Source organism: Chiloscyllium plagiosum, unplaced genomic scaffold (assembly GCF_037043375.1).
Source record: "Chiloscyllium plagiosum isolate Xiang-an unplaced genomic scaffold, Cpla_swu_hap1 HiC_scaffold_50, whole genome shotgun sequence".
NCBI lineage: Eukaryota > Metazoa > Chordata > Chondrichthyes > Orectolobiformes > Hemiscylliidae > Chiloscyllium > Chiloscyllium plagiosum.
This window is the reverse complement of record NW_028270188.1, coordinates 50,653,560-50,667,567: the sequence shown is the minus strand read 5'-3', so window position 1 is coordinate 50,667,567 and position 14,008 is coordinate 50,653,560. Positions and strand designations below refer to the sequence as shown.

Below are 14,008 nucleotides of genomic sequence, written 5' to 3'. Positions count from 1 at the left end.
ATTGAGGGGGAATGGGGAGGTGAGGGGGCAGGAGGATTGAAGGGGAATGGGGAGGTGAGGGGGAAAGTGGATTGAGGGGGGAATGGGGAGGTGAGGGGGAAAGTGGATTGAGGGGGGAATGGGGAGGTGAGAAGGCAGGAGGATTGAAGGGGAATGGGGAGGTGAGGGGGCAGGAGGATTGAAGGGGAATGGGGAGGTGAGGGGGTTGGAGGATTGAGGGGGAATGGGGAGGTGAGGGGGTTGGAGGATTGAGGGGGAATGGGGAGGTGAGGAGTAGCAAGAGGATTGAAGGGTAATGGCAAGGTGAGGAGGCAGGAGGACTGAGGGGGAAAGATGAGGAGAGGGGCAGGAGGATTGAGGGGTAACGGGGAGGTGAGGGCGTTGGAGGATTGAAGGGGAATGGGGAGGTGAGGGGGTTGGAGGATTGAGGGGGAATGGGGAGGTGAGGAGTAGCAAGAGGATTGAAGGGTAATGGCAAGGTGAGGAGGCAGGAGGATTGAGGGGGAAAGATGAGGAGAGGGGCAGGAGGATTGAGGGGGAACGGGGAGGTGAGGGCGTTGGAGGATTGAAGGGGAATGGGGAGGTGAGGGGGCAGGAGGATTGAAGGGGAATGGGGAGGTGAGGGGGTTGGAGAATTTAAGGGGAATGGGGAGGTGAGGTGGCAGGAGGATTGAAGGGGAATGGGGAGGTGTGGGGGCAGGAGGATTGAGGGGGAACGGAGAGGTGAGGGCTTTGGAGGATTGAAGGGGAATGGGGAGGTGAGGGGGCAGGAGGATTGAAGGGGATTGGGGGGGTGAGGGGTTTGGAGGATTGAGGGGGAATGGGGAGGTGAGGGGGCAGGAGGATTGAGGGGGAATGGGGAGGTGAGGATGCAAGAGAATTGGGGACAAATGGGGAGGTGAGGAGGCAAGAGGATTGAGTGGGAATGGGGAGGTGAGGGGGTTGGAAGATTGAAGGGGAATGGCGAGGTGAGGGGGAGGAGGATTGAGGGGGAATGGGGAGGTGAGGGGGTTGGAGGATTGAGGGGAATGGGGAGGTGAGGTGGCAGGACGATTGAAGGGGTTTGGGGAGGTGAGGGGGCAGGAGGATTGACGGGGAATGGGGAGGTATGGGCGCAGGAGGAATGAGGGGGAATGGGGAGACCAGGGGGTTGGAGGATTGAGGGGGAATGGGGAAGTGAGGGGGTTGGAGGATTGAGGGGGAATGGGGAAGTGTGGGGGCAGGAGGATTGAAGGTGAATGGGGAGGTGAGGGGGCAGGATGATTGAGGGGGAATGGGAAGGTGAGGGGGCAGGAGGATTGAAGGGGAATGGGGAGGTGAGTGGGCAGGAGGATTCAAGGGGAATGGCGAGGTGAGGGGGTGAAGGATTGAGGGGGAATGGGGAGGTGAGGAGGCAGGAGTATTGAGGGGGAATGGGGAGGTGAGGAGGCAGGAGGATTGAGGAGGAATGGAGAGGTGAGGGGGTTGGAGGATTGAGGGGGAAAGGTCAGGTGAGGATGCAGGGGGATTGAGGGGGAATGGCGAGATGAGGGGGAAGGAGGATTGAAGGGGAATGGGGAGGTGAGGGGGCAGGAGGATTGAAGGGGAATGGGGAGGTGTGGGCGCAGGAGGAATGAGGGGGAATGGGGAGGTGAGGGGTTTGGAGGATTGAGGGGGAATGGGGAGGTGAGGATGCAGGAGAATTGGGGGGGAATGGGGAGGTGAGGGGGCAGGAGGATTGAGTGGGAATGGGGAGGTGAGGGGGTTGGAGGATTGAGGGGGAATGACGAAGTGAGGGGGCTGGACGATTGAAGGGGATTGGGGAGGTGAGGGGGCAGGAGGATTGAAGGGGAATGGGGAGGTGAGGAGGCAGGAGGATTGACGGGGAATGGGGAGGTGTGGGCGCAGGAGCAATGAGGGGGAATGGGGAGACCAGGGGGTTGGAGGATTGAGGGGGAATGGGGAGGTGAGGGGGCAGGATGATTGAGGGGGAATGGGGAGGTGAGGGGGTTGGAGGATTGAGGGGGAATGACGAACTGAGGGGGCTGGACGATTGAAGGGGATTGGGGAGGTGACGGGGCAGGAGGATTGAAGGGGAATGGGGAGGTGCGGGGGCAGGAGGATTGAAGGGGAAATGGGAGGTGAGGGGGCAGGAGGAATGAGGGGGAATGGGGAGACCAGGGGGTTGGAGGATTGAGGGGGAATGGGGAGGTGAGGGGGTTGGAGGATTGAGGGGGAATGGGGAGGTGAGGGGGCAGGAGGATTGAAGGTTAATGGGGAGGTGAGGGGGCAGGATGATTGAGGGGGAATGGGAAGGTGAGGGGTTGGAGGATTGAGGGGGAATGGGGAGATGAGGGGGCAGGAGGATTTGGGGGTGAAATGGAGAGGTGAGGGGCAGGAGGATTGAAAGGGAATGGGGAGGTGAGGGCGTTGGAGGATTGAGGGGGATTGGGGAGGTGAGGGGGCAGGAGGATTGAGGGGGAAATGGAGAGGTGAGGGGGCAGGAGGATTGAAGGGGAATGAGGAGATGAGGGGGCAGGAGACTTGAGGGGGAATGGGGAGGTAAAGAGGCAGGAGGGTTGAATGGGAATGGAGAGGTGAGGGGGCAGGTGGATTGAAGGGGAATGGGGAGGTGAGGGGGCAGGAGGATTCAAGGGGAATGGGGAGGTGAGGGGGCAGGAGGATTGAGGGGGAATGGGGAGGTGAGGGGGCAGGAGGATTGAGGGGGAATGAGGAGGTGAGGGGGTTGGAGGATTGAGAGGGAATGGTGAGGTGGGGGGCAGAAGGATTGAGGGGGAATGGGGAGGTGAGGCGGCAGGAGGATTCAAGGGGAATGGGGAGGTGAGGGGGCAGGTGGATTGAAGGGGAATGGGGAGGTGTGAGGGCAGGAGGAATGAGGGGGAATGGAAAGGTGAGGGGGTTGGAGGATTGAGGGGGAATGGGGAGGTGAGGGGGCAGGAGGATTGAAGGGGAATGAGGAGGTGAGGGGGCAGGAGGATTGAGGGGGAATGGGGAGGTGAGGGGGCAGGAGGATTGAGGGGGAATGGGGTGGTGAGGGGGTTGGAAGATTGAGAGGGAATGGGGAGGTGAGGGGGCAGGAGGATTGAAGGGGAATGAGGAGGTGAGGGGCAGGAGGATTGAAGGGGAATGGGGAGGTGAGGAGGCAAGAGAATTGAGGGAGAAAGACGAGGTGAGGGGCAGGAGGGTTGAGCGAGAATGGGGAGGTGAGGGGGCAGGAGGATTGAGGGGGAATGTAACAGACTCAAGGAGGGGGCTGAATGGCCTCTTTCTCTTGTTCTGTAACAGGGACGAGGAGGGGGTTTGAGTGGCCTCTTCCTCTTGATGTGTAACAGTCTCAAACAGTTGGTGAATTTCACAAATAACAAGCTTGAGTGGGCTGAATGGTCTCTTCCTGTGTAATAGGCTCGGGAAGGTGTGAAGTCCGTTGCTGGGGCACTGTGATCTCTTTCAGTTCTCTGTTTCCGTGGGTGTTTGAGTCGTTCTCTAGATTGTTTGAGCTTTGTTCAGAAGCATTCGCTCGATTTTGGATCATATAACCGCAGCCCAGTCCCCTCCCATTCTGTCTCTTGCCTTTGCAGAAATGGAGGAGTCCTATTCTGACTACTTTGCGACAGACCTGGAATACGAGGACCACACAGAGGATTCTGTGCTGGTGCAGAGCACGACGGAGGGCGTGGGGGAGCTAGTGACTGAGGCTGAGGCCGCTGAAGAGGTCAAGGGGGACGTGTTTACCTTCACACCGAGCACAGACGTGGTTCCACTGGACAACCCACATACCCCAGCTGCCACTCCTCACACTGCACTGGTGGTGCCCCAACTCAACACTGTCCTGCGAGCACTGACAACCGCTCCTGCACCCCAGGACCGGTGGGGCTCCACACCCCAGCACTGGCCAGCTTCAGAAACCCCTGGCGGGAACCGGGCTGCCCCCAACAGCGAGGACCAGGACCCGCTATGTGCCCAGGGGTCTCCACGTATCGGGCAGCTGGATTGCGATGACAGAGACGAGAGCATCGGCTCCGAGGTCCGGGTACCCCTCGGTCAAGCCCCCCCAGCTGTCAAGGAGGGCACAGCATCCCCACCACGAGTGCCAGGAACCACTCCCCAGGAGGAAGGAGGCATGGATGAGGAGGGGACACATGCACTGAATGCCCTCCAACCCACAGGTAGGCCTTCATACGGTTGATTCCTGGGCACTGAAGTGTGCGAGTGAACTTTGGAGAGGGTTGCATTTGCTCATCAACAGCCTCTGAACCCTCAGTTACTATTTTGCCACAGACCTGAGAGTTGGTCCATTCATTGTAGAAGGATGCAATGCCAACTCTGTCTGTCTTTTTGTCTGTCTGTCTGTCTATCTATCTATCTGTCTATCTATCTGTCTCTATCTATCTATCTGTCTATCTGTCTCTATCTATCTATCTGTCTCTCTCTCTCTCTCTCTCTCTCTTTCTGCAGTGCCTACCACTACCTTGGGACATCCCAAAATGCCTCACAATCAATGGGGGACTCTGTTGGTGGTCCGGCACCCCCCTCTGTAACTAGGGAAACGTGGGTGACCGATTTCAACAGAGTAGGATCCCATTGTGCAGCCATACACATCCTTAACCGTGTTCAGGGCCGGGGATCTTGAGTTCTGCTGGGTGTCATGGACCGCAGTGGCTCCAGTGTTAGGGGGTGGGAGGTGAGGAAATGGGTTCCCGCCTTCCCATCTCTGCTTGCTGGCCCATGCTGAGGGGCTGAGATTCTACCAGTGTTTTAAAGGTTACATTTCCCACCTCAGGGTCGAGATGAGGGTTGTGACATGGAGGAATGGCGGATGAGGTGAATTTAAATTATGATCACTCTTCCCCCTCTTACGTCCAAGACGGCAATGTATTGTCTGGTTCCTTTCTTTACGCTTTGTTTTACCTCCTGCCCGTTACTGAGGTGGGTCAAAGGCAGTTTCTGAAACTCTGCTTCTCGAGTCTCATTACTGAACAAAGCCCACGGGAAAACTCCTTTCGGATGAAATCGAAGGAAGGGTGGACTAACAACATTGAGAACACAAAGTCATTGCTTCACACAAGCACTCACACTTCGGGAAGAGAGGGCAGGAGAGGAGGTAGGTTATACAATCGCAGTTTTGGTCAATCAAGATGTGTCTAACAAAATCGGTTCATGTAATAATAGATTTCTTCAGTGAATAGTGCTCCTCACTGCAGCAAAATTTTCTAGCCAACTATTGAAAGAGATTTGAGGGGTTGGGGTGTTCCAGGCAACTTAGCCCTTAGTCCAACCCTCAGCCTAGACTGTGGTGAGACTGTGGCCCCAGACAAGGGGCAGAGGGTGTTGTCGATTTCAGACGGTCCTTCATCAATCCAATCGGAAATTCAGGAGGAACGTCAATCCTCCCACTCCCCACGCAACCCCCCCAGAGAATGAGGGGAATGTGGGACTCGCTCCCATGGGGAGCGCTGCATTGATGGAGGCAGGGAGTGGGGAGGTGGTGGAAGCAGGACAGACTCGAGGGAGGAAGAGAAGGATCAGGGGATGGTGGGTGGAGGGAGATGATGGTGGACGGGGTGATGATGTTGTGGGAGGAGGCTCACGTGGATCACAGATCAGCGAGGCTGAATGGCCTGTTTTGGTGCTGGAAACTGATGCTCTGAGAGATTGTAGAGACTGTTGGTGGGGGGGGGGGGGGGGGGGGGGGGGGGGCGGGGGGAACATGTCAATTTGGACAGGAATGGACAGTGATTAATGGCCTTCATTCCTGAGCTTGTCTTCCTAGCATCTCTAACCTGGCCTTCACATTTCTTTCCCTCTCTTTCCCATCCCCTTCTTTCCTGACTGCCAGGGGATTTCCTTTGTTTTGAGTTGGCCACTAGTATGAACCCGAACCCCCTGCAATACGTCCTGGGCTCTCAGGAAAGTGATGGTTGCTACCCCCCCACCCCATATCCTTACTTCCGTAACCCATCCCCGTCGACTCCCTGTGGATCGCAGCTCAGTCTAACTCGGCCTCAAACAGATCCAGCAACCCACAGACCCACGGCCCTCCTTGACTCTGCCTTCAGTGGGAAACCCTTTTTTTCTGAAACTTTCCCCCCTCCAGTTCTAGATTCTGTTCCCAACAGGGAGGCAATATCCTCTCAGTTATACTCCCTCTTAAGTAAGTGAACCAAACTGTACGCACTACTCCGGTTCGGACCTGTCCAATACCCAGCAGCAAAACATCCTGAATTTTACATTCCATTCCCCAAACCCTATATACCAATGTTCCCGTAGCTTTCCAGATCACTTGCTGTGCCTTGCAGACCAACGTCCTGTACCAGGACACCCAGATCTCTCTTTACCACTAGACTCCCTGTGGAATTCTCTGCCTCCGAAAGCAGCTGAGGCCAAAACGTGGAATTTATTTGAAGGAGCTTGATACAGTTCTTAGAGCTAAAAGGGGTCAAATGGTATGGGGGAGAAAGTGGGGAACAGGAGACTGAATTGGATGATCAGCCTTGATCCTGTTGCATGGCAGAGCAGGCTTGAGGGGCTGAATGACCGACACCTGCTCCTTTTTTGCCACGTCTCTCCATTTAACCTTCTACTCTTCACTAGAGTGGACGACCTCACGTTTCTCTAACTGAAACTCCTTCTCCAAGTACCTACCAGTCTTACCCCCTCACCTGGAATATAGATTCTTTGATTCCACAGATAAATGACCATCTGAGTCAGAAGAGCCTCCTCATCTCAACCTTAAATGGGAGACAGGCAGAGCGCTCTAAAATTCAATCCCTGTTTCTCATCAAACTGAAGAAAAAGCTTTTGTCAATCATCAAAAACAAAAGTTGCTTCCTTACTGCAATAGAGAACACCAGACCTCCACCAGATCCCTTCAGTGAACTCAGAATAGCTCATTTATCAAAAGCATGCTGCTTAACTGGTTACCTAAGCGACTGTGTAGGACTGAAGTATATGCCTCTTCATCCTTAATGCACACACAGTTCCACGCAGACAGAAGACCACACAGCTCTGCAATATATACTGGATAGGAGAAGAACAGGCTTTAAGAAAAAAAACAATGCCATGATTGGTCCAAGACTCAAATGCGGATCATAAATAGATCGCAGTTCTTTTGATTGCCCGTCAACCGGCTTCGATTGCTGTTATTTGCAAAGCATTTGGAGACCCTGAGCTCAGGTAGTAGATCAGTTAGACCCAGGTCCTTGGCTTGAGTTAATCATTTGACATCTGGAGTCTAGGAGGAGGTCTAACTAGTTTTATTCTGAGGGTTATTGTTTACTCAGAGAGAGGGAGAGAGAGGGACACAAAGAGAGGGAGAGAGAGGGAAAGAAAGAGAGAGAGAGAGAGAGAAACATAGGTACAGAGAGAGAGTTGGCATTGCATCCCTTCACAATGGACCGACATTCAAGTCTGTGGCAAAACAGAAACCAAATGTTCAGAGGCTGTTGATAGGCAGTCTTCAGCACAAAGCCTCTTCCAAATCTCACTCTGTCTAATAATTGTAGGCTATCGAGCAGTCCCATTATTTCTCTTTTCAAATCATTTCTCCTAAGTTGCTGGCCTTTTGCAAACTGCGGGTGCGCAAAGCTTTTCCTAGCTTCCAGTTCTGCGAGGTCATGTTATAAACTCTGTGCAACCCAGGAATTGTCCAAACTATCCATCTTGTCCAGTTCTCAAGGTAGATACAGGTCCAGCCGATCCAACCATTTCTCGTAAGATAACCTCCCCCTCTGCCGATCTGCTTCCAATATCCTTCGTTAAAGCTTGCTCACAGTATTCCAGATGTGGTCTTACCAACACACAGTGCAATTACAATGAAAACATCCTTACTTTTATATTCCATTGCCCTTGGAATGTACAATACTCCCTTGGCCTTCCTAACCACTTGCTGTTTCTGTAGATTAACTTGATGTACCTGGACACTCATTTCTCCCTGTCCTTCAATGTCCTGCAGTCTCTCTCCCCACCTCGATGAAAGAAAACAAACCTTGTGGGTGCTAGAATCTGAAACGGGAACACAAAGTGGCAGGGGAAACTCAGCAGGTCTGGCAGTCTCTGAATGAGGGGTGGAGTGAGCAAGGAGAGAGAATTAACATTTCCAGGTGGAATCGGGGTTGGGGGGTGGGAGAGAGAGAGAGAGACAGAGACTGGCGGCATACAAACCTATCTCCTGTCATGCTGTTCGCTGGCTCCAAAGGCAATTCATATTGGACCCGAAACGTTAACTCCATGTGCAGATTTGATGGGCAGAATGGCCTGCTTCTGCTCCTCTGTCTGACAGATTTCCTCCCTCTCTATACTGAGCTTCCCCACCATGTCATCTTTAATATTCCCCCGACTAACTCAGGAACAGGAGGAGGCCATTCAGACTGTTCCACCATTCAGTGAGACCTGACTGACCTGCAGCCCTGACTCCACTGAATTGCCTTGTAGAATCGTGGAATTTAACAGCACAGGAGGCCATTCGACCCCTCGGCTTCCAAAAGAGCTATCCAGCTAGTCTCACTTTCCAGCCCTATCTCTGTAAACCTCTAGACTCATCAGTTTAAAACAGACATCCAGCTCTCTTTTGAAACCTCCGACGGAATCCCCCTCCACCGTTCTCCCTGGGTGGCTCATTCCAAATTCTGACTCTCTGAGTAAAAATTGTTTCTTCTCATCTCACTCCTAGCTCTCTTGCTGACAATTCTGAAGCTATGAGCCGTAATTATTAATGTACCAACCAGTGGAAACAGAATATCATAATTTTGAACACCTCAGTAAGCTGGTTGGAGGGTTCTTAGAGGCTGGCACATGTTACATGCCAATGTCTGTAGAAAGAAAGGCTGGATAGACTGGACCTTTTCCACTGGAGGGTAGAGGTTGAGAGGTGACCTGATAGAAGTTTATAAAATAATGAAAGGTATAGATAGAGTTAATGGTAGTTGTCTTTTCCCTATGATGGGGGATTCTAAGGTAAGGGAGCACATTTTTAAGGTGAGAGGAGAGAGATTTAAAGAAGACGTGAGGGAATGTTTTTACACAGAGGGTGTTTCACGAGTGGAATGAACATCCTGAGGAAGTGGTCAATACGGGTACAGTTACAACATTTAAAAGATATTTGAATAAGTAGGAAAGGTTTGGAGAGATATGGGCCAGTAGCAGGCAGGTGGGACTCGTTTAGTTTGGGATTACAGTCGCATGGACTGGTTGGGCCGAAGGGTCTGTTTCTGTACTGTATGTCTCCAGGACTATAAGTAGGATGTGTGTGGTTGGTGCCCACAGTGTAATACCTTGAGATGTTTGTGTCTGAATTTTGGCCCCTTTCTGTTAATACCTATACTTAACAAGAATTTCTGTCTCTCAGAAATAAAACTAACAACTGATCCCGCATCCACTGCTTGTTTGTGGAGATCAGTCCCAAACCTGGATCACATGTGTCTGTGCGTGCACACCGCACATGCCACATGTATGCAGAAGCACTTCCTAGCAACAGAAACAGAATTTGCTGGAGAAACTTGGCAGATCAGGCAGCATCTGTGGAGAGAGAGAGGGAGAGACTGAGAGAACGTTTCAGGACCAGTGAGTGTTCTCTCCACAAATGCTGAGATTTCTCCAGCAATTTCTGTTTTGGCTTCTGATTTCCAGGATCCGCAGTTCTTTCGACTTTCCTTTCCAATCTTTATCTACCCTGCCGTTACCTGTTTGTGCTTGCTCTGCATTAATACTTCAACGTTTGGAGTCTATGAGGTGGTGAGGGGCACTGATTCCTGGAACTAACTCAATTACCCAGAAAATACTTTGACAAGTTAGCTCGCTAGCTTACAAACAAGAACAGAAATTGTTGGGAAAATACTCAGCAGATTCTTAAAGTGGGGGGTAGGGGTTCACTGAAAAATTGACTCTGCTTTTCTCCCTCACTCATGTGGATGCTGCCAGACCTGCTGAGTTTCTCCAGTAATTTCTGTTTAAATCCATTGTGTCTCAGTTCTGAGGAGGAGAGATACTGGACTCTCTGACACGTTGACTGCTTTTCTCCCTTTCACTCCCACGGCCAGACCTGCTGAGCCTCTCCAGCAATTCCTGCTTAAATCCAATATGACTCGGTTCTGAGGAGGAGATATATTGGACTTTCTGAAACACTGTCTCTGTTTTTCCCCCTCTTGCAGATGCTGCCAGACCTGCTGAGTTTCCCCAGCAACTTTTGTTTTTGTTTATGATTTCCAGCAGCCACAGTTCTTTCTTTTTTCTGAACTTACCAGCTAGTTTTCTTCTTTTGCTCACAAGAAAGTCATAGACCTAAAGTCAACCATTCCTGATGGCTCTACGTAGTCCAAATATCTTTGTGCACATTGCTGTGTGGGTTTGTTTTGTACAATTACATTTAAAAGGCATCTGGATGGGTACATGCACAGGAAGGGTTTAGAGGGATATGGGTCAAATGCTGGCAAATGGGACTGGATTATTTGGATGTGAACATAAGAGGTATGGTTAGTTAGTTTGCAGATGCCACCAAAATTGGTGGTGTAGTGGACAGTGAAGAAGGTTACTTTCGAGTCCAATGGGATCTTGAGCAGATGGGCTGAGGAGTGGCAAATGAAGTTTAATTTAGATAATCGTGAGGTGCTGCATTTTGAAAAGGCTAATCAAAGCAGGATTTATACACTTCATGGTAAAGTCCTGGGGAGTGTTGCTGAACAAAGAGAGCTTGGAGTGAAGGTTCATAGTTCCTTGAAAGTGGAATCGCAGGTAGATAGGATAGTGAAGAAGGCATTTGGTATGCTTTCCTTTATTGGTTAGTACATTGAGTATAGGAGCTGGGAGGCCATGTTGCAGCTGTACAGGACATTGGCTAGGCCATTACTAGAATACTGCATTCAGTTCTGGTCTCCCTGCTAGGGGAAGGATGTTGTGAAACTGGAAAGGGCTCAGAAAATATTTACAAGCATGTTGCCTGGGTTGGAAGATTTGAGGTATCAGGAGAGGCTGAGTATGCTGGGGCTATTTTCCCTGGAGCATTGGAGGCTGAGGGGTGACCTTATAGAAGTTTATCAAATCATGGAGGCATGGATAAGGTAAATAGACAAAGTCTTTTTTCCTGGGGTGGGGGAGTCTAAAACTAGAGGGCAGAGGCTTAAGGTGAAAAGGGAAAGATTTAAAAGGGACGTAAGGGGCAACTTTTTCACACAGCAGGTGGTACATGTATGGGATGAGCTGCCAGAGGAAGTGGTGGAGGCTGGTACAATTGCAACATTTAAAAGGCATCTGGATGGGGACATGTATAGGAAGGGTTTGGAGGGATATGGGCCAAGTACTGGCAAATGAGATTAGGTTAGAATATCTGATTGGCATGGGTTAGTTGGACCTAAGGGTTTGTGTCTGTGCTCTATGACTCTATCTTTCTCTCTCCCTCTGGGGATCTCTAACCTTTGCTAGGGAGCCATTTTTGGAGGTGGCTCATGTTGGCCATTTGCTCAACCCTGTTTAAATTCAAAACCCAGCAAAAAAATAAAGAAAGGTGTTCTCACGTTAACCTGGTTGTAAAGCAGCACCGCTTCTGTGTGTCTGGACACCCCCCTTCTTGCTGTTTGCTCTCCACTCTCCTGCCTTTTCTGTCCCTCAGGCAAGACCCTGGAGCCGAGAGGATGTGGCCAAGGGCAAGATGGAAGTCAGGGCAGCGAAGGCCTGGGAGGCTACCAGGGGCCTGCTGGTGAGGCCCCAGACCTGGAGTTTCCTTCCTCCATTTCCGAGGCCACTCGCCGGCAGCCCCACCACCGCCACCACCATCGTCTCCCCGGCGAGCGGGAGGCCGGTGGCCTGAATGAGGTCCAGGCCCGGACGCCAAGCCTATGGCCCTCAACCTCCGGGGGTGAAGGTGACGGGGTGCCCCCAAGACCCCAGCAAGAGCTAGCATCACCACCTCCACCTCAAGCCGCCGACTCCGGGAGAGCAAGCCAAGGGCGGCCGAAAGGTTCTGGAAGATTGCCGGCTGCCGGAATCTGGCCCAGTGGAGTGACCCGCGGACGGAAGGAAGGTTCTCGAAACTCGCTGGCTCCCAGCCTTTTGGAAAGTTCTAGAAGCTCGCAGGCGAGTGGACAATGGCCTGGAATGACCCGCGGAGGGATGGAAGCTTCTAGAAACCCACCAACCCCCGGCCTTGTGGAAATTTCTAGAAACTCGCAGACGACTGGACTCTGGCCTGGAATGACCCGTGGAGGAAAAGAAGGTTCTAGAAACTTGCCGACCCCTGGCCTTGTAGAAAGTTCCAGAAACTCGCTAGTCCCCAGACTCCAGCCAAATGGAGTGACCGGTAGAGGGATGGTAGGTTCTGGAAAGAAGCCAGCCATTCCTGTTCATCCATCGGATAGCCCGAGTGGAGCGAGCGAGGGGGCAGAATGTTCTAGAAGCTCACTGGCCCCTGGCCTTCTGGAAGATTCTGGAAGCTTGCCAGCCACTCCGGTTGGAGAGGGGCCCCTGGGGAAGCAGGGAGAAGGTTCCAGAAGGAACAGGAGCAGCCATGGGGCTCCATCCGGAGAGGTTGATGGCTGCAGGGCCTCAGGCCAGGCAGTGTCCCTGTTTCCAGCCACTCAGGCCCCTAGCCTGACAGTGGGCCTGGGCTCCCCCAGGGTCCCCGACCATCTCGGGCCCTCTTCGCCCAGCCATGGCCCCGTGCTCCGAGTTGATGGGAGTCCCACCCAGCAGGACTCGGCTCCATCTCCACCTCCTCCTTTCGGCGTTCCCATGGAGGAAGGGAGTGGGCTGGATCCTGTGGCTCCCGGTGGTGACGGACCCACCGAGAAGGCAGCTTTTGGGAAGGCGACACAGCTGATGGGGACACGAGGCCAGGGGCTTCTTCTCATTCTCCTCGGAGCACTCTCTATCCAGATACCGAGGTACTAAACTTTCCCTTCATCCCCTCCCTCCCACCCACTCCCCCACTCCCCCACTTTCCATTCTCCCACTCCCCCACTCCCCATTCTCCTACTTCCCCATTCCCCAACTCCTCATTCTCCCATTCCCCACTCCCCATGCCCCCACTCCCCATTCCCCCACTCCCCAACCCATTTTCCCATTCCCCCACTCCCCATTCCCTCACTCCCTACTCCCCTGACCCCCACTCCCCTACTCCCCACACCCCATTCTCCCACTCCCCTACTCCCCATTCTCCCACTCCCCTACTCCCTATTCTCCCACTCCCCATTCTCCCACTCCCCCACTCCCCTACTCCCTATTCTCCCACTCCCCAATCTCCCACTGCCCACTCCCCAATCTCCCACTCCCCCACTCCCCATTCTCCCACTCCCCTACTCCCTATTCTCCCACTCCCCAATCTCCCACTGCCCACTCCCCAATCTCCCACTCCCCCACTCCCTATTCTCCCACTCCCCAATCTCCCACTGCCCACTCCCCAATCTCCCACTCCCCCACTCCCCATTCTTCCACTCCCCAACCCCCCATTCTCCCACACTCCCCATTCCCCCACACCCCACTCCCCACTCCCCATTCTCCCACTCCCCACCCCCATTCTCCCACTCCCCACTCCCTGTTTTCCCCTTATCCTTATTCCCTCCTTCTCTCCCCTCTGCCATCCCTTCTCCCATGCCCTCTGTCCCTCTTCTTTCTATTCCCTCCCCTACTTCCTCCCGTCACCTTCGCTCAATTGGTGGTCCCTCTCATCCTCCTCCCCTCTCCCTCTTCCCCGCCTCCTGGAAGTCTGTCCCCTCACTCTGCCTGCCTATAATTTCCGAGCACAGCGGTGCCCTGGTGTGACTGGGGCTGTTTATCAGGGTCGCGGGTAAACATCACAGGGACAGGGGAGTTGAATTCTAACGAGGATTCGGTGCAAAGATCTGGAATTTTAAAACGTTACAATGCCCCATGTCAATTGTCATTAAGAACCCCATTGGGAGTAGTGGGGGGAGGGTGGTTTCATTCAAGGGGAAGGAAATCTGCCATCCTTACTGGGTTATGGTTCACAGCAATTGGGGTGGGCATTATCTGGTTAGGTGCCTTCTGGGCAGTAAATGGCAGT

The 14,008-nt window shown here is 52.9% G+C and overlaps 1 protein-coding gene across 3 annotated transcripts in view; it reads left to right on the top strand.

Annotated features, from left to right (window-relative positions):
* LOC122542058 (brevican core protein-like) overlaps positions 1-14,008 on the top strand; it is a 111,099-nt gene that overhangs the window by 75,171 nt on the left and 21,920 nt on the right. For 2 of the 3 annotated variants that reach the window (XM_087985077.1, XM_087985076.1), the window contains exon 7: positions 3,579-4,166. In XM_087985077.1, the coding sequence (XP_087841203.1) occupies positions 3,579-4,166 (588 nt within the window). Of the gene's footprint in view, positions 1-3,578; positions 4,167-11,599; positions 12,973-14,008 lie in introns of those variants that run through there. The other variant, XM_087985075.1, reaches the window with a different exon arrangement.